At 45.7% G+C, this 22,363-nt stretch overlaps 1 protein-coding gene across 3 annotated transcripts in view; it reads left to right on the top strand.

The window, feature by feature from the left end:
- The first annotated feature begins 13,821 nt into the window (after positions 1–13,821).
- The window catches only part of LOC127339853 (uncharacterized), a 99,606-nt gene continuing 91,064 nt past the window's right edge, over positions 13,822–22,363 (top strand). The window contains exons 1-3 of one of the 3 annotated variants that reach the window (XM_071828362.1): positions 13,822–14,902; positions 15,689–15,780; positions 21,368–21,672. In XM_071828362.1, the coding sequence (XP_071684463.1) occupies positions 14,248–14,902; positions 15,689–15,732 (699 nt within the window). In that variant the 5' untranslated portion in view covers positions 13,822–14,247 and the 3' untranslated portion in view covers positions 15,733–15,780; positions 21,368–21,672. Of the gene's footprint in view, positions 14,903–15,688; positions 15,781–21,362; positions 21,673–22,363 lie in introns of those variants that run through there. The other 2 variants (XM_071828361.1, XM_071828363.1) reach the window with 2 other exon arrangements.

Genomic DNA, 22,363 nt, shown 5'->3' with positions numbered 1-22,363 from the left:
AACAATAGATGATCATAAGCAGACTGGGGAAGGGTTTAGCTCACTGTGCAGTACAGGAGGTAGCGAGGTAGGCGACGCCGGGGTTGCGTCCGCGGCACCGTCCAGCCGGCGTCGAGGAAGAAGTAGTCACCACATCGTCACACCGCCCCACCAGTACATCAACCACCACCAGCACGACCACGCTGTCAATCACACCACTACCAGCACCACATCTCCTGTACCACGATTACAACAGCCAGGGGCCAGAGAGGGGGACGTGGTTGAGCGGCAGTGGGAGAAAGTGTAGGGGAGGCCGAAAGTAGGGAGGACGGAGAACACCAAGGCGGAGCTATGCCGCTGCCAGCGACGACAGGCAAGGCCGGCGATGGCCGGGCTAGCCGGAGATGAAGCTAGGGTTAGCCACCGAGCTGTGTGCGGGCGCAGAACGGCGTCATGGCGGAGAGTGTTGGCGGAGGAGTTCGTGGGGAACTCGTGTCGACCGGCGGCGAGGACAGGAGCGACCGGAGGCGGTCAAATCGACCGGTCACCGCGAGGGTTCTCGGAGTCGTGGGCGAGCAAACTCGGCCGGGAAAAACCAAATCAATCGACGTTGCGAGGGGCCGAGGCCAGAGGAGAGAAGGGCGGAGCAGCGGTGGCGTTAGGCAGCACCAGACAAGGCCGGCGATGGCCAAATCAGCCGGCAGAAGGTAGGGTTCCGGGGTTGGGGACGGGTGATTAAGACCTCGAGGATCTAATCGACCGGGAGGAGGCGGTAGAGAGCAGCAAGGCGGAGCAAAGCCCCATCACGCCGGCGCTGGAGAGGGCCGGAGGCGGCTAGGAGAGAACGGCGGCGCGGCCAGGACATGAGGAGCTCGGGAGTATGCGTGCGCGTGAGGCGTGAGCGAGAGAGGACGAGAAGAGCATGGAGGAAAGGGGATGGGTCGGGTCGAATTTGACCCGAGCCCGACCGACCGAGCTGGCCATTTGGGCCAGACCAACTTGGCCCGGTTGGACCAGTTGGGCTCTAGTTATTTAGCCATTTTTTTTAGAACAATTCTTTAAATAAATAAAGTGACATAAAAAAAATCAAATATAAATAACTTCTGAACAAGAAGAAAATTATAAACAAAACAAAACCAGCAACAAATACTGTAAAATTTAAATAATAATAATATGAATCTTTCCTCTAGATTTCAGAAGACCAATTTTCAATCTTGAATTGTTAAGACTTGAATACTAAAAATATAATTTTCTTGTTTCTATTTTTCCATCAAGAAATTAATAAAATACTTAATACATCATTACTTCATTAATCCAAAGTTATTAGTAACTTAAATTTGATTATCAAGTTATTTCCTTAAGAAATGCATCACAAATAGGAAACCCTAATTCCATATCAGCTAAAGCCATGATCTTATCATTTCATGTGAAAACCTAAAACCCTAACTCTAGTATTATATGAGAAACCTAAATTGCTTCCAAACCTAAACCCTAGACTAGAACATGGGGTCATGATACTTTAATTTCATTCATAGCTCCATAGTAGCAACTAAACACTTGCCATGTCTTCATAAAATAATAGAAGCCATAGTACTTATAAGTTGCTATTACATGAACTCATCCAAATAAGAACGAGATGATCAAATAGAAACAACCCTAGTTCCTATCCTTAGGGATATAAACCTTAATTAACTTTAATTAGCATCACACCAGGGTAATGAACCCTAATAGCAACCATATCTACTATTTTTTGCACTACATAAACCTGTTCCACTAAACCCTACTAGTATTAGATAATTATGAATCATCCTATTTAGGAACCAACCAGTCCTTACTTAGTGAATTCAAATGTAAACCCTAGGCAACCTCAACCTTAATTGTAATACTTCTTATTACTTAAGAAGTATGTTCTTCAAAAGTTATTCTTTTGAAGAAAATAAGGAATCATCGTCAATTCTGCCTAATAGGACCTATAGCCAATAACCAGCTATCACCAGCAAGGTATATCAACCTTGATAACGATTAATTATAATAAATTGCTCAAGATGCTTAGGCTCAACTCAAACCCACAAGCTCTAGCTATTAATGAAACCAACATGGTTGGGATCCATCTAATACTGACCCTAGAAACCAGATAAAAACCATAGTTAAACCCTAGAACCCACAAACCTAATTATTATACTTGTTCTTCATTAAAGAATATGTTCTTCAAAAGTTATTCTTTTAAAGTATAATATAAACAATCATCAACCATGTCCTGTAGAACTTAAAATGGGCAACTACTCTTGATTTATTATGCAATCAATATTCCTTTATGTGTATGCTTGTTATAATACATTATATTACTTGATTATGCTATTAATATCACCAACCCTAATAAGAACCTTGTATGAGAATCATTCTAAAAGTGCAACACACCCTGAACTAATCATTACCACTCACTAATCCTAAATCATCGGGGTTAGGACACGTTTAGAGCGATTGCATCTCATTCTTATGCATTATTGCATCCTTGCCAATCTTTTAAACATCGTCCTTACCGGACGATGATGCTATTTCAGAATTTGGAGTTATTGCGTATCGAAGACCTTGCCTGCATAATCTTGCAGTCAAGAAAGGCAAGTTCATCACTTGCTCATGTCATTTGAGTATTTCTATCAAATTACTTGCAAAGTATTATGGTTATCACTATTGCATAAAAACCAAAACCACTATTTTCATAACTATGAATATGACTACGTGGTGGGCAATGGAACCATGGATTGTGTTGATATGGTGGAGGTTCCATTGCAAGGGTTATATCCATCTAGGATTAAACAACAAATGTCGCCAGTGATTCTTGTGCCGTAATACCCGTGTTAACCATAAGATCTGGAATGGGACGGACTAGTCAATCGTATTTCCACCTCTTGTACATCAACGGATGCGCTTACCGTAGCAGTTGTATCTGGCGGAACAACCGGAGGGTGGGGATCCCACTCTAATTCCCCACGGTAAAGCATTGCTTGCCGTAGCAGTTGTGTCTTGCGGAACAACCGGAGGGTGGGGATCCCACTCTAATTCCCCACGGTAATGCGGTCTATGATGGGTTGCAGCTACCGGCGTAGGAGTGTATGGTAGAGCCCAGCACTGTCGTCGTGGTCGGGGTCCACCCTGAAATTACGGGAATAATGGGACCGGCGTGGACCCAGGGTCGGGGCATGCAACAAAGGGTGGGTGTGCGAGGTAGCGGAGGAATATGATTGGCTATGACCTTATACCGGGCCTCACACCAAAGGAAGTGTGGACGAGAACTTAAGCTCGGTTGGCAACAAGGATAAGATCTCTTATGGGTAAAGCAACACACCTCTGCAGAGTGTAAAGAACCGTGACCTGTCACTCCCTGTTCCGGGATAAGGAACTGCGAACGCAGCCGGAAAGGAGCTCCATGAAGTTCTAGTAAACCGGTGAAGGCTGACGGACATAGTTCTTCTGAATAAAAGCAACCTTTTGAAGAAATGGTTATGAAAACCTGCATTGGTATTAGACTCTCTGGTCTAATGCTGTAGCTAGTGCATTAAACACCTCTTTCCTATAATGAACTTGTTGAGTACGCTCGTACTCATCCCACTCTTAAATCCCCTACTTAGATATGGAGGCATCGAAGGTGGATCTACAGTTCAACTCGAAGACCAAGGAGTCAACAACTACTTCAAGAGACAGGACCCTGTCAGAGGAGTCAGATATCACAGCCAACAAGGGAAAACCTAGTTTAGCCATAGAAGGGAACTAGCTTCCTAAACCTAGCTCCTATTTAGCTAGAATCTATTCTTAGCCTCTGTAGCTAGTGAAATACTCTACAAATAGAGTTCGTGATAAGACTAGACTACGAGTCGTTCCTCTGGAGTTTATTTGCAGTTTTACCTCATTGTAAAGTAGGAGGCTATGATGATCTTATGTAACAGAGTTGATGTTGTAATTCTATAGACATGCCTTGGAACCGCATATGTTTCTGTTGTACCACTCTGAGCGATATAATACTAGTGGAACTGTGTTTCATTGGTGTTATATCAGACTTGCATACTACACCATGCAGTGGTATGCTGGGTCACCACAGTTGGTATCAGAGCAAATGCTTTGACCTTAGGATTAAAACCCTTTAAAGGAGACCTATAGGATTGGTAGTGTCTATAGGAAGTTGTCCTAGGTAAACCAAATACTTCTTATGACTTGAGATGGATATTCACTTGAGAATAATCCTGACACACTTGAGTCAACATTTCTTCCCTATCTTTCCTAAGTTAGTTAGCTAATCCCAAACTTGTAGCATACCATTAAGTCCTTCAAACATTAGGTGAGTAGATCACAGTTGGTATACAATACATGGTAGTCCAAAGAGAGGATACAACCATAAGGAAGCTATCCTATTGGAAGATGTGTACCAACATATGTTATGATTAAGTAAAAGTTATCCAGACCTGTAATAGGAGTAATATCAAGTGCTAAAGATAAGTATAGTAAGAAGATAGCCTACTAGAAGGTGTAAACTGATACAAGTAATGGGTAAGTAAATTATCCAAGCTTGTATAACAACTGATAGTAAGGGATGAATATAAGTTATATGAGGTAGTAGAGACCATGATGAGTCAATCATGGGAGGTAAGGAAGAGAGATAGGAATAATATATGTCTACTTACAAGGTAGAGTTGTTACTCATATATGATTCACCTGGAGTGATGTGTGAGTAGTCTACCCCTGGACTATGGGTCCATAGCAGTAGCTAGATGGTTTTTCTTCTCCCCATTGTGCTTAATTGTCGGGTCTTGTGAGCTGCCGAACATGATTAAGATCATCTATCTGTAATTCTATATGTTGCGTTTGTTGGGATCCGATGAATAGAGAATACTTGTTATGTTGATTATCAATTTATATCTATGTGTTGTTTATGATCTTGCATGCTCTCCGTTACTAGTAGATGCTCTGGCCAAGTAAATGCTTGTAACTCCAAGAGGGAGTATTTATGCTCGATAGTGGGTTCATATCTCCGTGAATCTGGGGAAGTGACAGAAATCTCTAAGATTATGGATATGCTGTTGCCACTAGGGATAAAACATTGGTGCTATGTTCGAGGATGTAGTTACTGATTACATTACGCGCAATACTTAATGCAATTGTCTGTTGTTTTCAACTTAATACTGGAGGGGGTTCGGATGATAACCTGAAGGTGGACTTTTTAGGCATAGATGCATGCTGGATAGCGGTCTATGTACTTTGTCGTAATGCCCAATTAAATCTCACAGTACTCATCATAATATGTATGTGCATGGTCATGCCCTCTCTATTTGTCAATTGCCCAAGCGTAATTTGTTCACCCAACATGCTTGTTTATCTTATGGGAGAGACACCTCTAGTGAACGGTGGACCCGGTCCAATTCTCTATCTTGAAATACAATCTCTTTGCAATCTTGTTCTCTTGTTTTTCATAAACAATCATCATCCACACTATACATCTAATCCTTTGTTACTGACAAGCCGGTGAGATTGACAACCTCATTTGTTTCGTTGGGGCAAAGTACTTGGTTTGTGTTGTGCAGGTTCCACGTTGGCGCCGGAATCTACGGTGTTGCGCCGCACTACATCCATACCATCAACCTTCAACGTGCTTCTTGACTCCTCTTTGGTTCGATTAAACCTTGGTTTCTTGCGAGGAAACTTGCCGTGTGCGCATCACACCTTCCTCTTGGGGTTCCCAACGGACGTGTCAACTACACGCATCAAGCAAATTTCGGCGCCGTTGCAGTGAGATCAAGACACGCTGCAAGGGGAGTCTCCACTTCCCAATCTCTTTACTTTGTTTTTGTCTTGCTTTATTTTATTTACTATTTTGTTTGCTGCATTATATCAAAATACAAAAAAATAGTTGCTAGTTTTACTTTATTTGCTATCTTGTTTGCTATATCAAAAACACAAAAAAATAGTTACTTGCATTTACTTTATCTAGTTTGCTTTATTTACTGTCTTGCACTCTATATTAGAAATACAAAAAAATTAGTTACTTTTGTTACCATGTCTAGCTCTGAACCTGTTACTTCTTCGCCTGAAGAATTAGTCTTCACTTTTAAACAAGGGGATGAGGAGAGTTTTAAGGATGCTTGGTCTAGAATTTTTACTTCTTATCGTAAAACTGAACCTCAAATGACTCTAAGTTTGCTCCTTAGTAATTTTTATTTTGGTCTTATGATTCGTTATAGATATGCTTTGGATGCTTTAGTGGGAGGAGATTTCCTTCATTGCAATGGGGATCAAGCTTTTAATGCCATAAAGAAGTTGGTTGCATCACATGATTCAGCTAATAACTTTGATTCAGCCCTTATTAGCATTTATAATAGATTAAATAATCTCGAGATAAGTACATCTCGCTTGGATGACAACTATCACCATGTTCGTAATCGTCTTGAACAAGTTTTAGTGAACTCTAAACCTTCATTATGGGATCCTACTGTTAAAATTGTTATCGGTGATCAAACTCTTCGTGCCAACTGTGATATTATGTCTGAATTTTGCCTTATACCTGAGAGCATTTATAAATCTTTAAAACTTTGGGGAGTTGATGAAGGAGGAGAAGAAATAACTCTCATTGATAACTCTGTTATAATTCCTAAGGGAATAGCCGCAGGTGTGCATACAACCATTCTTGGAAGAACAATATCCATTGATTATCTTGTTATTGAATGTGTAGGGACAGGAAAAATCACACTCGAAAGATCCCTGCTAAAACTATTGGGAGCAGTCATAGATGTGGGAGAAGGCACCCTGGAATTCACCTCTATACCGGGGGGGGAATCATATATTTCCTAAATCAAAGAGAAAGAAAAACAACAAGAAAGGTAAGGGTAAAGCCCAAGGTAAGGTTGATGCACCACCCTCCGATAATACTTGATATACACTTTCTGCGCCTAGCTGAAAGACGTTAAAGAAAAGCGCTTATGGGAGACAACCCATGGTTTTTACTACAGTACTTTGTTTTTATTTTGTGTCTTGGAAGTTGTTTACTACTGTAGCAACCTCTCCTTATCTTAGTTTTGTGTTTTGTTGTGCCAAGTAAAGTCGTTGATAGTAAAGTTCATACTAGATTTGGATTACTGCGCAGAAATAGATTTCTTTGCTGTAACGAATCTGGGCTGTTTTCTCTATAGGTAACTCAGAAAATTATGCCAATTTACGTGAGTAATCCTCAGATATGTACGCAACTTTCATTAAATTTGAGCATTTTCATTTGAGCAAGTCTAGTGCCTCGATAAAATTCGTCAATACGAACTGTTCTGTTTTGACGGATTCTGCCTTTTATTTCGCATTGCCAGTTTTGTTATGTTCGATGGATATTTCGATTCTATTGACTTTCAGTAGCTTTGTGCAATGTCCAGAAGTGTTAAGAATGATTATGTCACCTCTGAACATGTATATTTTGATTGTGCACTAACCCTCTAATGAGTTGTTTCGAGTTTGGTGTGGAGGAAGTTTTCAAGGATCAAGAGAGGAGTATGATGCAATATGATCAAGGAGAGTGAAAGCTCTAAGCTTGGGGATGCCCCGGTGGTTCACCCCTGCATATTCTAAGAAGACTCAAGCGTCTAAGCTTGGGGATGCCCAAGGCATCCCCTTCTTCATCGACAACATTATCAGGTTCCTCCCCTGAAACTATATTTTTATTCCGTCACATCTTATATGCTTTGCTTGGAGCGTCGGTTTGTTTTTGTTTTGTTTGAATAAAATGGATCCTAGCATTCCTTGTGTGGGAGAGAGACACGCTCCGTTGTAGCATATGGATAAGTATGTCCTTAGGCTTTACTCATAGTATTCATGGCGAAGTTTCTTCTTCGTTAAATTGTTATATGGTTGGAATTGGAAAATGCTACATGTAGTAATTCTAAAATGTCTTGAATAATTTGATACTTGGCAATTGTTGTGCTCATGATTAAGCTCTTGCATCATATACTTTGCACCCATTAATGAAGAAACACATAGAGCTTGCTAAATTTGGTTTGCATATTTGGTCTCTCTAAAGTCTAGATAATTTGTAGTATTGAGTTTTGAACAACAAGGAAGACGGTGTAGATTCTTATAATGTTTACAATATGTCTTTTATGTGAGTTTTGCTGCACCGTTCATCCTTGTGTTTGTTTCAAATAAGCCTTGCTAGCCTAAACCTTGTATCGAGAGGGAATACTTCTCATGCATCCAAAATACTTGAGCCAACCACTATGCCATTTGTGTCCACCATACCTACCTACTACATGGTATTTCTCCGTCATTCCAAAGTATATTGCTTGAGTGCTACCTTTAAAATTCCATCATTCACCTTTACAATATATAGCTCATGGAACAAATAGCTTAAAAACTATTGTGGTATTGAATATGTACTTATGCACTTTATCTCTTATTAAGTTGCTTGTTGTGCGATAACCATGTTTCTGGGGACGCCATCAACTATTCTTTGTTGAATATCATGTGAGTTGCTATGCATGTCCGTCTTGTCTGAAGTAAGAGAGATCTACCACCTTATGGTTAAGCATGCATATTATTAGAGAAGAACATTGGGCCGCTAACTAAAGCCATGATTCATGGTGGAAGTTTCAGTTTTGGACATATATCCTCAATCTCATATGAGAATAATAATTGTTGCCACATGCTTATGCATTAAAGAGGAGTCCATTATCTGTTGTCCATGTTGTCCCGGTATGGATGTCTAAGTTGAGAATAATCAAAAGCGAGAAATCCAAAATGCGAGCTTTCTCCTTAGACCTTTGTACAGGCGGCATGGAGGTACCCCATTGTGACACTTGGTTAAAACATGTGTATTGCGATGATCCGGTAGTCCAAGCTAATTAGGACAAGGTGCGGGCACTATTAGTATACTATGCATGAGGCTTGCAACTTGTAAGATATAATTTACATGATACATATGCTTTATTACTACCGTTGACAAAATTGTTTCTTGTTTTCAAAATCAAAGCTCTAACACAAATATAGCAATCGATGCTTTCCTCTTTGAAGGACCTTTCTTTTACTTTTATGTTGAGTCAGTTCACCTATTTCTCTCCACCTCAAGAAGCAAACACTTGTGTGAACTTTGCATTGATTCCTACATACTTGCATATTGCACTTATTATATTACTCTATGTTGACAATATCCATGAAATATACATGTTACAAGTTGAAAGCAACCGCTGAAACTTAATCTTCCTTTGTGTTGCTTCAATGCTTCTACTATGAATTATTGCTTTATGAGTTAACTCTTATGCAAGACTTATTGATGCTTGTCTTGAAGTACTATTCATGAAAAGTCTTTGCTATATGATTCATTTGTTTACTCATGTCATATACATTGTTTTGATCGCTGCATTCACTACATATGCTTACAAATAGTATGATCAAGGTTATGATGGCATGTCACTCCAGAAATTATCTTTGTTTATCGTTTACCTGCTCGGGACGAGCAGGAACTAAGCTTGGGGATGCTAATACGTCTCCGACGTATCGATAATTTCTTATGTTCCATGCCACATTATTGATGATATCTACATGTTTTATGCACACTTTATGTCATATTCGTGCATTTTCTGGAACTAACCTATTAACAAGATGCCGAAGAGCCGATTCTTTGTTTTCTGCTGTTTTTGGTTTCAGAAATCCTAGTAACGAAATATTCTCGGAATTGGACGAAATCAACGCCCAGGGTCCTATTTTGCCACGAAGCTTCCAGAAGACCGAAGAGGAGACGAAGTGGGGCCACGAGGTGGCCACACCCTAGGGCGGCGCGGCCCAGGCCCTGGCCGCGCCGACCTATGGTGTGGGCCCCTCGTGCCGCCTCTTTACCTGCCCTTCCGCCTACAAATAGCCTCCGTCGCGAAACCCCCGGTCATCGAGAGCCACGATACGGAAAACCTTCCCGGAGACGCCGCCGCCGCCAATCCCATCTCGGGGGATTCAGGAGATCGCCTCCGGCACCCTGCCGGAGAGGGGATTCATCTCCCGGAGGACTCTACGCCGCCATGGTCGTCTCCGGAGTGATGTGTGAGTAGTCTACCCCTGGACTATGGGTCCATAGCAGTAGCTAGATGGTTGTCTTCTCCCCATTGTGCTTAATTGTCGGGTCTTGTGAGCTGCCGAACATGATCAAGATCATCTATCTGTAATTCTATATGTTGCGTTTGTTGGGATCCGATGAATAGAGAATACTTGTTATATTGATTATCAATTTATATCTATGTGTTGTTTATGATCTTGCATGCTCTCCGTTACTAGTAGATGCTCTGGCCAAGTAAATACTTGTAACTCCAAGAGGGAGTATTTATGCTCGATAGTGGGTTCATGTCTCCGTGAATGCAGGGAAGTGACGAGAAATCTCTAAGATTATGGATGTCTTTGTTGCCATTAGGGATAAAACATTGGTGCTATGTTCGAGGATGTAGTTACTTGATTACATTACGCAATACTTAATGCAATTGTCTGTTGTTTTCAACTTAATACTGGAGGGGGTTCGGATGATAACCTGAAGGTGGACTTTTTAGGCATAGATGCATGCTGGATAGCGGTCTATGTACTTTGTCGTAATGCCCAATTAAATCTCACAGTACTCATCATAATATGTATGTGCATGGTCATGCCCTCTCTATTTGTCAATTGCCCAACTGTAATTTGTTCACCCAACATGCTGTTTATCTTATGGGAGAGACACCTCTAGTGAACGGTGGACCCCGGTCCAATTCTCTATACTGAAATACAATCTCTTTGCAATCTTTGTTCTCTTGTTTTACGCAAACAATCATCATCCACACTATACATCTAATCCTTTGTTACAGCAAGCCGGTGAGATTGACAACCTCGCTGTTTCGTTGGCGCAAAGTACTTGGTTTGTGTTGTGCAGGTTCCACGTTGGCGCCGGAATCTCTGGTGTTGCGCCGCACTACATCCCGCCGCCATCAACCTTCAACGTGCTTCTTGACTCCTACTGGTTCGATTAAACCTTGGTTTCTTACTGAGGGAAACTTGCCGCTGTGCGCATCACACCTTCCTCTTGGGGTTCCCAACGGACGTGTCAACTACACGCATCAGGGATCCTCCTACGGGCAGTCGAGCCGCACACCGCGGCTGCCCGTGGCGGCGAGCATCGAGGAGGAAAACCTCGTCCCCGCTCGTTCGCCAACCTTCTCCGCCAGGGACTACGTCCACGACAACGACAAGGAGGATGCGGTGATGGCGCAGACCTTCGCCATTAGCGAGGCGGAGGCGAGGGCGCGCTTCCGCCAGGAGGAGGCCGACGACGTCCGCCAGGTACGTGAGTACGAGGCGGCCCGCCGGGAGGCCCGCGTCCGCAAGGTCAAGTTCGAAATAGTCGAGCTTGACAAGGAGGACGCGTGAATACTTCACGCCGCCGACCATCTCCGCCAGCACCGGCACCACCGCGCGCGCCATAGATCGAAGTAGGCCGCATTTTGCTTATTAGCTAGGTTAGGTTGCCGGTGTACCAGTAGTAATGTCAATTGCACGGACTATGTAAGTATCGATGCTCAATCGGAGCATTCTATTTCATCTATAAACTATGATCATGCCTAAAATTACCCGCGCCAATTTGAATTCCTGTTTTCAGTTCCATTTTACGTGTTCTATTCTGCGCCACTGCGAATTTCATCAGAACTCGCGTTTTCGGTGAACTGAACTCGCGCTTTTCGGTTTGCGTTTTTCGGGCTCTACTAGAGATACTCTAAGAGCATCTTTAGCAGAGCCCGTAAAAGTGCAAACCCAAAAACTCGAGTTCAATCTTCCGAAAACGTGTTTACGGGTCACAAAACGGCTGGCGCAGAACAGACCCCGTAAACTAAAACCGAAAACGAAATATTCGAAAAGTCATTATCTTCTTCGCAAGAACTATCTGCGACGCTGCATAGATCTTTCCATGCGGCCGCCGCCTGCGCCCCTGGTTGCAGCCGCGAGCTTGGGGATTAGGCGAGGACGATCGCGCACACGAAAGAGCCGAGCGCGGGAGGAGCCGATTGGACGCAGGAGCAGGCAGCGCGGCCGGACGCGGCCGCGTGATGCTGCTGCGCGTTGCTGCGCATGCAACCAGGCCACCAGGCCACCGTGCCGCACGCCTGCTGCTAGCTTCTAGCTCGTGTGGAGCTAGGACGTGCTACCTGCTGTTCGGCCGCTCCTAGCTGCTGTTCCGGCCGCTGCGTGGAGCTCTGCCGCTGCTAGATGCTGGCCGCTACTGCCCGCCACCGCCTCGCGCCATGGCTTGCCGTGCACGCCCACCGGACGTCCAGCCTGCAGCGGTGAGCTTAGCCTGGTTGCACAATTTTAGCAGAGCAGCTAGAAATTGGTGGTTAGAGTCGGTTGTACGGAGGGCGGCCCTGAAGAATTCCATTCAGTTTTGGCCTGTAAACCGCCCTTCGGTCTGTATTAGTACGGGCCGAGTGTGAAATTTTCCGGGGCTCTGAGAAAAAATTTCAAGCCACGCAGCGAGTTCAGTCTCTATTCTGCGTCACTTTCGACCCGAAACCGTAAATCGTCGGAAAAATACGGTTCCGTGTGATTTACAGGCTGTTAGCGTGTGTTTGGTTCTGGACCAAAACATGGATGGGATGGGATGATCCTCTTTCTTGATATGTTTGGTTACAGATTAAGTTGGATGGGACCATCCCCATAAAGGAATATTTCTTGAAAATCATGAATCAACCCGTCCCTCCAAATCGACCGAACTTCCCAATCCATCTTTTCCTAAAAACGTGGACCGTTGCTTAATCCATCTCCCTCCTCTCTGATTGCGCACCACGTCTTGCCCACCTCCGGCTTGCCTGCAGTGGACAGAGAAAGCATCGGCGACGTCGCCGACGGCGAGAGCGGCGACCTGGGCGAGCGCGGCGGTCTCGGCCCTAGGCAGGCGCGGCGGCTTTGGCGGCGCGGCGGTCTCGGCCACAGGCAAGCGCGGCGGCTGAGCGGCGCGCGGCGGCACGGCGGCGCGGCGGTCTCGGCCCTGGGCAATCGCGGCGCCACTGGCGGCGCGCGGCGGCCTCGGCCCTAGGCGGCGCGGCGATTCAACCCTGGCCGGGGCAGCCTGGGCCATGTGCGAGCGGCCAGGTGAGCACGGCCGACGGCGAGCTGCGCACGGTCGGGCGACGGCGGCAGACGCGCACGGCCCGGCGGCGGTGGTTGCGCACGGCCCGGCGGCGGCTCGTTGGTATGAAGGAGCAGCATCGTCGGTGCGTGAGCTCGACAGGCGGCTCATGAAGATGAATTTTTTAATGAATTGTTATTAGTATCCTAACATAAATACACTTCATCTCATCCCACTCAGATCTTCAAACCAAACAGAATATGGGATCACCTAATATGAACCATCCCATCCCCAAAAAATCTGGATGATCCATCCCATCCCTCTCAAGTCACCAACCAAACGCACGCTTAGAGATGCTCTAACCAACCCATCTCGCGTATAGCCTGTAGAGTTAGTGTGAACAAACTGAACTCGATAGCTCCAAGCCACGAAACCCTCGCCGACAGCAAGCGCAAATCCCACTTTCCCTTGTGCCCTCTAGGCTCTAGCCGTCTCCAGCCCCAAATCCAGCCGATGGAGGGCGCCCGAATGGCCCCAAATCCACGCCGCCGCCGCCGTAGCCCGCCCCTGTATCCCCAGATCCAGGCGATAGAGGACGGCGGCCGAATGGCCCCAGATCCACGCCGCCGCCGCCGCCCCCGCCGCCGTAGCCCGCCCCTGTATCCCCAGATCCAGGCGATAGAGGACGGCGGCCGAATGGCCCGCCGCAGCAGCCCGCGTCTTCATCCCCAAATCCACGCGAGCCGCCGCGCCACCTCGCCGGTGAGTCTGCATCCCTGCCGGACGTCGACGATTTGCTGCGGGAGATCCTGCGCCGTCTTCCCCCGCAGCCGTCCTCCCTACCCCGCGCCTCCGCGGTCTGCACGCGTTGGCTGGGACTCGTCACCGACCCCAAGTTCCACCGCCAGTTCCGCGATCACCACGGGAAGCCCCCACTTCTCGGCATATTCGAGTTGGGCACCACGCGGATCGTGTTCAAACCCTTACTGAACCCTCCTGAGTGCATCCCTTCCCAGCGATTGGACCTTGGACGCTACAGCCAGCGCTGGCATTACGATTTGCTCGATTCCCGCCACGGTCTCGTCCTTGTCAAAGACCTGAACCAGAATCAGGTTGTTGTGTGCGACCCCATCACCGGCCACCACCGCTGCTTGGCTGTTCCGTCCGAGTTAAAGATGGACAACCTCGGAGGGGCGGTGCTCTGTGCTGCTGGTGACCATGGCCACCCAAACCCCTTCAAGGTGGTCTTGGTGTCCACGGCTACAAGTGATGATCAACCCCTCGCCTGTGTTTACTCTTCGGAGACTCGCATATGGAGCAATCCCATGTCAGCAGAGGCTCCAGGTCAGTTTAGTGATACCGGTGTTCCTCCGACACTTATCGGTAGCGCAGTCTACTGGTTATCCGTGAGTGATCTCATGCTTAAATTTGATTTGGATAAGCACATCCTAGCTGCGATTAGTGTGCCTCCCGTTACAGATGGTACCTACTATCGAAACCGTCGGATCATCCAGGCTGAGGATGGCACTATTGTCTACGCCATATTGTCTTATCCTAGCTTCCAAATGTGGCAGGGGAACGTCAATGGTCATGGTGTTGCCACATGGCTGCTTCCGAAGACCATTGACATGCATACATTTCTAGGACTCCCTTCTCAGATTAGTGAAGTGTTGGGATGGCTGCTCGGGTATGATGAGGATACTGATGAAATATTTGTGTATGTGAGACCCAATGTCTATGGGGTTCAACTTAAGTTGATGCAGTCCAGGAAACTTCATGAAACCAGTTGTGTCAATCCCTACTATCCTTTCAAGAGTTTCTATACACCAGGTGATTGCTCATCTTTAGTCCTTATATTGTAGGCTTAACCTAGTGTGGTTATGTTTTGTGCATGATTGCTCGGATACCTTCATTGTGCTTCTCAAGTCACTAACAACTTAAGCTTAATCAACAATTGTCGATTTGCTAGACAATCAAACGTACTCTTATATGTTATTATTAGCTGTATTATTCATGGTAGATCTAAGTCAAATGCCAAATAAGTAAAGATATAAAATCAAATGTCAATTAATAACTTGGTTTGGTATGTTTGGAATCTCATTGCTAGTTGTATTATTTTATCCATTACTTGTATCGGCTCTAGTCTTTCTACTTTCACTGAATCCATACCCTCTGTAATAATTGTTTTCCCTGTCACTTGATGAAGTCGAAGAACCTGAAAGATTAATGGTTTTTCTTCTCTTAAATTAAGCTCCGTGTATTTTAAATCGAATTCCCAAGGTCTTTTATTGCTGGAGTTTATTAGCTTCGCCATGTTGTAATTCTTTCAGAGTCTTGTTTTTTTTCTTATCAGCTAAATTCGTCATTATGAGGTAGCTAACTATAATACTTTCAGCAATATGACTTGCATTTTATAACAGTTGTAGTTTTGTTTCAATTTCTATTTTCAAAGGTGAAATATAAATCATCTATAAAGTATGATTTAAAAAGTGGGTTGTTTGGCTCAAGTTTTATTTGGCGGCGCATCTATGTAACTGACTAAATGCTTCTTCTTGTATCCATTTGTCTTTTCCTCAAAACTGTGAATTGTCTGACTTGTTATGCTTCTTGGCACAGCGATTTACGAAGGTGATGAAGCTGACATGTTGCACCATCCATAGGATGGCTATCTCTGGTTTGATGTGCTAATGTGCTGAAATGGTTCTGAGGTAAAGAAGATCTTCTAAATATAGCTTGTGAGATTTGTCACGTTTTTTTTTTTTTGAAAAATATCTGGCCGACAATATGGGTAGCATGCACCGTCAAACTACTTTCATTTGGCAATAGGGATTCATGTATATGAATGACCGAGGCAAACAATTAAAATGAAGGTGATATCAAGTAAAAAGTAAAAACTAAGAAGATACCCTTTAGATTGTAAATGATTTCATATTATCCAAATGTTGCAACAATTTGTGTTGGAATGTCCTCAAGCCTATGCCATGCCCAGAGTTCTCTGTTAGTTTAGCTGTTTCATGATCGTTAAGTTGAAACCAATATATCAGTGCCATATTTGTTACTACAGAAATCAGTCACATCATTCAACTTGCACAACAAATTTGTGTGAAATGACTTGCAAGTTTATTCTGTTGTCATCGTGTTCCTATGAGCTACAGCCAGTCATATGATATCTGCTACAGAGCTCCTTTTCATGTTGCTGGGCTGATGATGTGTGTCAGGGTCCCGATGGATCTGACGAATTGGGATCAAGAAGAATATAGATTTGAGAGGGATTTGGTAGAAAATGGATAAATTGCAAGAATTAAATAAAAGGTAAATTGCAAAGAAAGTAAGATAAAATTAGGGTTCATATTTCTTGATTGATTGCAAGGGGATACAAGGGTAGGCCTATATAGATCTAACCAACTACAACATGACAACGTAGGTGGAATACTGATACTACCCTTACAGCTAATAACCCACTACTCCATAGCACTACTAGTCCCTGACATTACTCCCCCCTCAAGACCATTGCTCAGCAATGGACAAGTTTCTTCAAAAACTTTTATCATTTGTAAATTATCCTTCCGAATGCATTCACTATCAAGGAGGGAGAAATGTAATGAAGATAATATCCATTTCACATATCTGCGGATACTTCTGTGGAGCTAGCAGATTCTTTGCATTGTAATTCTTCTGAACACCATGTTGATGTAGAAACTCCCATTGTTCATGAAGGAAGATCAAGATGTATGGATATTCAGACAAGAAGATGCCATTATATGTTATACTGGTCCAGCCCTAAATTTGAATAAGCTCTGTTATATTCAGCCGGTTGTTTGGAAAAGGGAATGATTCAATACCAGGATCCCAAATATGAGCGGTGTTGCTCGTTGGTAATAGAATTTTTAAGACTTTGTACAAAACTGCTGCATCTCTTCCTTCTTGAGATATTTTTCCAGAACATAAAACCAATCTCATGTCCACGGTAGTAGCAGTTGACATAGACATTGCAGTCGAACTGAATAGGCTAGAGGAGCAGACTAGCTGTTGGACTGGTTCTGGATATAGGCAGTCCAAAACGATCGGCAAGCAATAATACTGTACATGAAGTAAAACATCCAGAATAGTGCACCAAGAATGACACTGTAACGACAGTTGAGCGCAGAAACGCTTCAGGTTCATCAGATTTAGCACCGCACTTTTGCTTAGCACCCTCTCCATCGAGAACTCCAACAAGAAATGGTGGAGAAGCAATATTGAATACCCTGATTCCTGATTCCAAGGCAACATGCGCTCAGTTGAGAAGATAGTGCCTGACTCAAGAATATGCTGTGCTGAAATGGTCCTCCATCTCAAAATGCCTGGATCCCATAAGAATTGAATTCCATAATTTTCTTGGCTGTATAGCACTCTGCCATAGCAGCTTTGTTGTGGTACAGAAGTGGGCAATCCAAACTGGACTCTCACTGTGATCACATACGGGAGTGTAAAAATTCCATTTGTTGTCAGCATTAAGGTTTGAAGAACAACTACAGTATCTCTGTTCAGTGCTGAACTCGAAACTGTTTTGTCTCCTGGATCCCATTCTTTTCTACTCTCATGAGTTACCAACACCTTCAACGATGGGTCTCTTAGCTGCTGTAAGTTTACTTCTGTCCATCCCAGACCAAAAGCATAGGAACACTTCATAGCAGATCCAAAAATGGATACCCTTCTTGCACAAAACTGCACAGCTAGTATTTGTACCATTGTAGGCTTGTAGATATCTACACACGGCAATTTCGTAGCACCAGCAGTAGTCATGAACATGATAGGTAATTTGGTAGCTCCTGGATCCCATAGCAGCCTCAGTTCTCTCAGGCTATGGTCAATACTGAGCTGGCTGGACCATGTGACAAATGAATTAGAGGCCTTTAGGACTGAACAATTGCCTGCCATCTCATCATCTTGTTGTTGCAGATCAAGAATGAAACCAAAGGCATCAGAGATATAATTCATACAAGCGGTTTTTTGTTCAATTTCTTGTGCCTTGCCGAAACGCTCGACAAGTTGACGACTTTCATGTTGCTTTTCTTCGGCGAACACCTGAACAGACTCAACTGAGCATCCATCTGACTCGTCATCAGAGACAACGAACACTGGCTTGGGAACATCTCGCTCTAGGGGATAATTCGCCGGCAGAGTAAAATATTTGTGCTTAGTACCATCAGCTCGGAAAACAGTTTGGAGATTGAGATTGTTAAAACCATAAGGTTGGGGAATTTCAGTGAACGCCTGGGAGGCAACATAAGGAGGAGCTGCAGACACTATTGTAGCACTCGTCGTTGTAGAGCTAGGAACTGCACAGAACACTGCGGGAGCAGATGCATCCATCATTGTGCTTCCATGGAACGATGCAAAACCGACTGATGGTGTCGGGGTAGTGGCAGTGCGTGACCTGGACGAGGGTACCATGGAAATGACTTTCTCCATGGAATTGTTCAGAGAAAATGCCATGTCCATCAGTTTGGAGAGCTCACTTTGCAAGGATGCAAAATAACGCCGTGATTGGGTTTGATGCTCATCCAATCGCTGATTGATATCGCAGAGCACACTGGGCATATTCTTGCTGATGGCAGCCTTTGCACGAGCCTGTGCTTCTGCTACTGGCTTAGTTGTTGGACCAGTGGATGTTGAGAAGAGCCCTGGCGTGGGCGAAACAGACAATGTGTTCTGCTGGGCAGTTGAGGTAGTGAGCACGGGCTCCACCTCCATGAGGACCGGACTGTTGGCGTCAGGGAACTCCAACAGAGGTGCAGCAGAGGAGCCAACGCGTGTGGCGGCGTGGTACTCGGGCGAGAACTGGTGGTGGTGGTCGCCATGGATTGGGGTGGGAGCAGTTGGTGACCAATTTGGGTCAACGTGGGTGAGGATTTGGGATGCCTCCCGCATCTGGCAAGAGGAATCATAGGGGGAGGTGGAGGAATAGTACCCTGGAGTGGGGATGGATGTCAGGTCCGACGGCGCGGGCTGAGCTGACCAGGGGTCTTGCGTGTCGTGGTTGGGGAGCTCTAGTAGGCCACTTGCCTCGCTCATCGTCGAAGGAGGCGAAGTGATTGGCTGGCCGTGCGTGTAGGCCTCGGGGGAGGAGAGATACCAAGGTGGCCGGAGTTCCAGCGTGTGGCAGCTCTGGGGTTGGGGGTGATCCCAAATTGGAGTGGGTGAGGAGGGGTAGAAGGATTGGCAGCAGCGGGGAAGAAATCCAACGCGGGGGCTCCGACGAGGCTGGTGGTGCAGGCGCCGAAGGGATCCATGGCTGGTGCTCCAAAGCCATTAGGGAGTGGGGTAAACTGGAGCGGGCGGCCCGTAGGCGTAGGTGGGATATAATCCGAAGGGACAGGGGTGCTGGTAGCCGACGGTGGAGGGAAAGGGGAAGGGGGCGTAGCCGCCGGGAAAAGGAGTTGGTGGATAGGTGGCGGCGATGGAAGAGCTGCAGGGGGCGTACGGCGGCGCTCCGCAGCCACACGGGGGCGGGGGAACCATGGTGGTGGGGAAGATGGGGTTAGGCGCGGTCGCCATGGATGAATCGCGATAGAAGCCGCCGGGGAATTTTTTTGGCCGTGAATCGCTCGTTCTGATACCACTTTGTCAAGATCCCGATGGATTTGATACCACTTTGTCAGGATCTCGGTGGATCTGACGAATTGGGATCAAGAAGAATAGAGATTTGAGAGGGATTTGGTAGAAAATGGATAAATTGCAAGAATTAAATAAAAGGTAAATTGCAAAGAAAGTAAGATAAAATTAGGGTTTATATTTCTTGATTGATTGCAAGGGGATGCAAAGGGTAGGCTTATATAGACCTAACCAACTACAACATGACAACATAGGTGGAATACCAATACTACCCTTACAGCTAATAACCCACTACTTCATAGCACTACTAGTCCCTGACAATGTGTGGTAGGCAGTGTTAAGAGCATGTCTAACAGACCCCTTAAAACACCCAACCCCGTAAAATAACCGCCGAAATACGGGGTAGGGCTCTACCCGGCCGTCTAGCATACCCCATAAATCAGCCCCCCGTCTTGAATTTTTACAGTTTCGGCTCCTCGCCCCTTACAAGTACAAGGTAGGAGGCCAAATACAGGGCCAACCCCTCAGTCGTGGCGGGCTGAAATTTCAGAAAATCTAACTGCTTTCGCGATTCGCCTCGCCGGAATCCGGCTAAATTCGACGAGCTACTGGCCGAGCGCGCGCGGCCGGTAGCGAGCGCGCGAGCACGGCCGAAGCGGCGACGCGAGCACGGCGGAGCGGGGCTGGCGAAGCTCCTGGCCGGGCTCTGGCCGAGCGAAGCTGGGAAGCGCCGCCGAGGCAGCAACCAGCTCTGGCCGAAGCGCCTGGCTGGCCGAGCGAGGCGGGGGCTGGCCGGAGTGAGGCGGGGCTGAGCGCGCCGCTGGGCAGGCAGCGCGATCGGGAAGCGAAGGGTGGGGCGAAGCGGCAGAGGCCGGCGGCGAAGCGAGCGAGGGCGGCCGGGGGCGGTGCAGCCATGGCCGGGGCGGGGAGCACGGTGGCTAGGCCAGCAGTTGGCTAGAGGAGGAAGATGGGAGGAGATTTTTTTTCAATTTGGCATATTCTGTGAATATTTCATTTTACAGGTGAGTTTACAGGTTCTGCTAGCTTGGGCGCGTTTTTGGCCGGTGTAAAACGAATACAGGGCCCCGATACGGGGCAGAAATTTAAGGGGGCAGAAATTTAAGGGGTCTGTTAGACATGCTCTAACATGTTATGTGCATTCTTTTTTTTTACCCTGGACTAAGCCTATCCTGTGAATACGTGATGATGTCTCTTTCTTGAATAATTTTTCATGCTTTTGGTATCTGCATTCTTCATCTATTTGTTGTGGGCAGCTTTTATTTGGAAAATTGTATAGATGACATGACACGTGTAAGGCTTCTGATGGTCTTAGACTTTGTAGTATATGTTTTTGAAACGGTAAACTTTGTAGTATGATTTTATAAGCTTTCGTTTGTAGCTGCACATTGCGTCTAGCTGTTTTCTTAACCTTAAGACTCTCTGAATGGTAGTACTTGGATGAAATCTTATTTTTGTGATATCTTTTATGTTATTGATGTTGCTTGAATTTTCGTACGGAACAATTCTCCTATGATGACACATCTGGACTAAAAGTTTTCACATCTTTGAATATTTTACCATTATGTTTTATTTATTTGTACCATTACCTTGGTACAACATAGATAGAACAGATACTACATTGCAGCAATTAATGTTATATTTTTATTTGTTAACAACCTTTTTTCCCTTCCAGAACAGATCATGTTGCTGAGACTGAACAGAGACGTGGATGTGCGTCTACTAGTTAGCTATCTTTGTCCCCTCCAGTTTTCGCCTACTGTATGTGATATTCTCTTCAAGTGATGCTGGGCATTCCTTTTGATTTGATGATGTACACTAGTGTGCCCGTGCAGCCAATCAGTTCGCTTTAGTAGCCCCAGTAAGATAGATAGTGACTATTGTTTGGTACACTGAATGAATTCTGATGATGAGCCTTGTTTCTTCAGTCGGGCAATAAGAGTACGCAGTGGTACTAGTGATACAATCTGGGATTATGACCTCAATCGCCTAAGTCTCAGCATATTCGGGCAGCTGTAACTTACTTATTGATGTTAATTTTGTTGTTGTGACAAGCATATTGGTCCTCCATGGGGAAAGTCTTGGTTGAACCGGGCGGCACCTGCACCGGCCGGAAATCAGCCTTCTATTGGTCCAGCTGTAGATTGTTGGGCCTACAAGCGAAACAGATCTTTTTTTATATCCCCAAATACAAACGAGAATACCACTAGTGGACCCGCAATCAATGCTATCACGTGGGACCAAAGAGAGAAATACAGTAGCTGGGAAAGAATTTCCCCACCGCAGCGCCGCTCTGGTCTGCGCGGTCGGCGCCGCCTTCCTCTATTTCTTCTCCAACCTCGGCGACCATGCGGTGCAGCTTGTGCAGCAAGATCCCGGAGAGTTCGTGTTGCATGCTGTGTTCGTGCGTGTTCGTGCGTCTGCCAACACGAACCAGTGTTGCATGCTGTGTTCGTGCGTGTTCGTGCGTCTGCCAACACGAACCAGACGAAACTGACTATCGGCAGCGCTCCTGGACGCCCGTCCTCCTGTGCGCCACACATGCCGCCCGCGCCTGCTCTCCTCGGCGTGCTCCAGCTGCAGGGACGCCGCAACGGCGTGCGCCGCGGCCGCGCCCAACCCCTCCTAGTCCACTCGCGACGTCACCCCAGGAACTCCTCCGCAACTCGCGGCCGT

Source organism: Lolium perenne, chromosome 3, assembly GCF_019359855.2.
Source record: "Lolium perenne isolate Kyuss_39 chromosome 3, Kyuss_2.0, whole genome shotgun sequence".
NCBI lineage: Eukaryota > Viridiplantae > Streptophyta > Magnoliopsida > Poales > Poaceae > Lolium > Lolium perenne.
The sequence above is the reverse complement of the archived record's forward strand: the minus strand, read 5'-3'. Positions and strand labels throughout refer to the sequence as shown.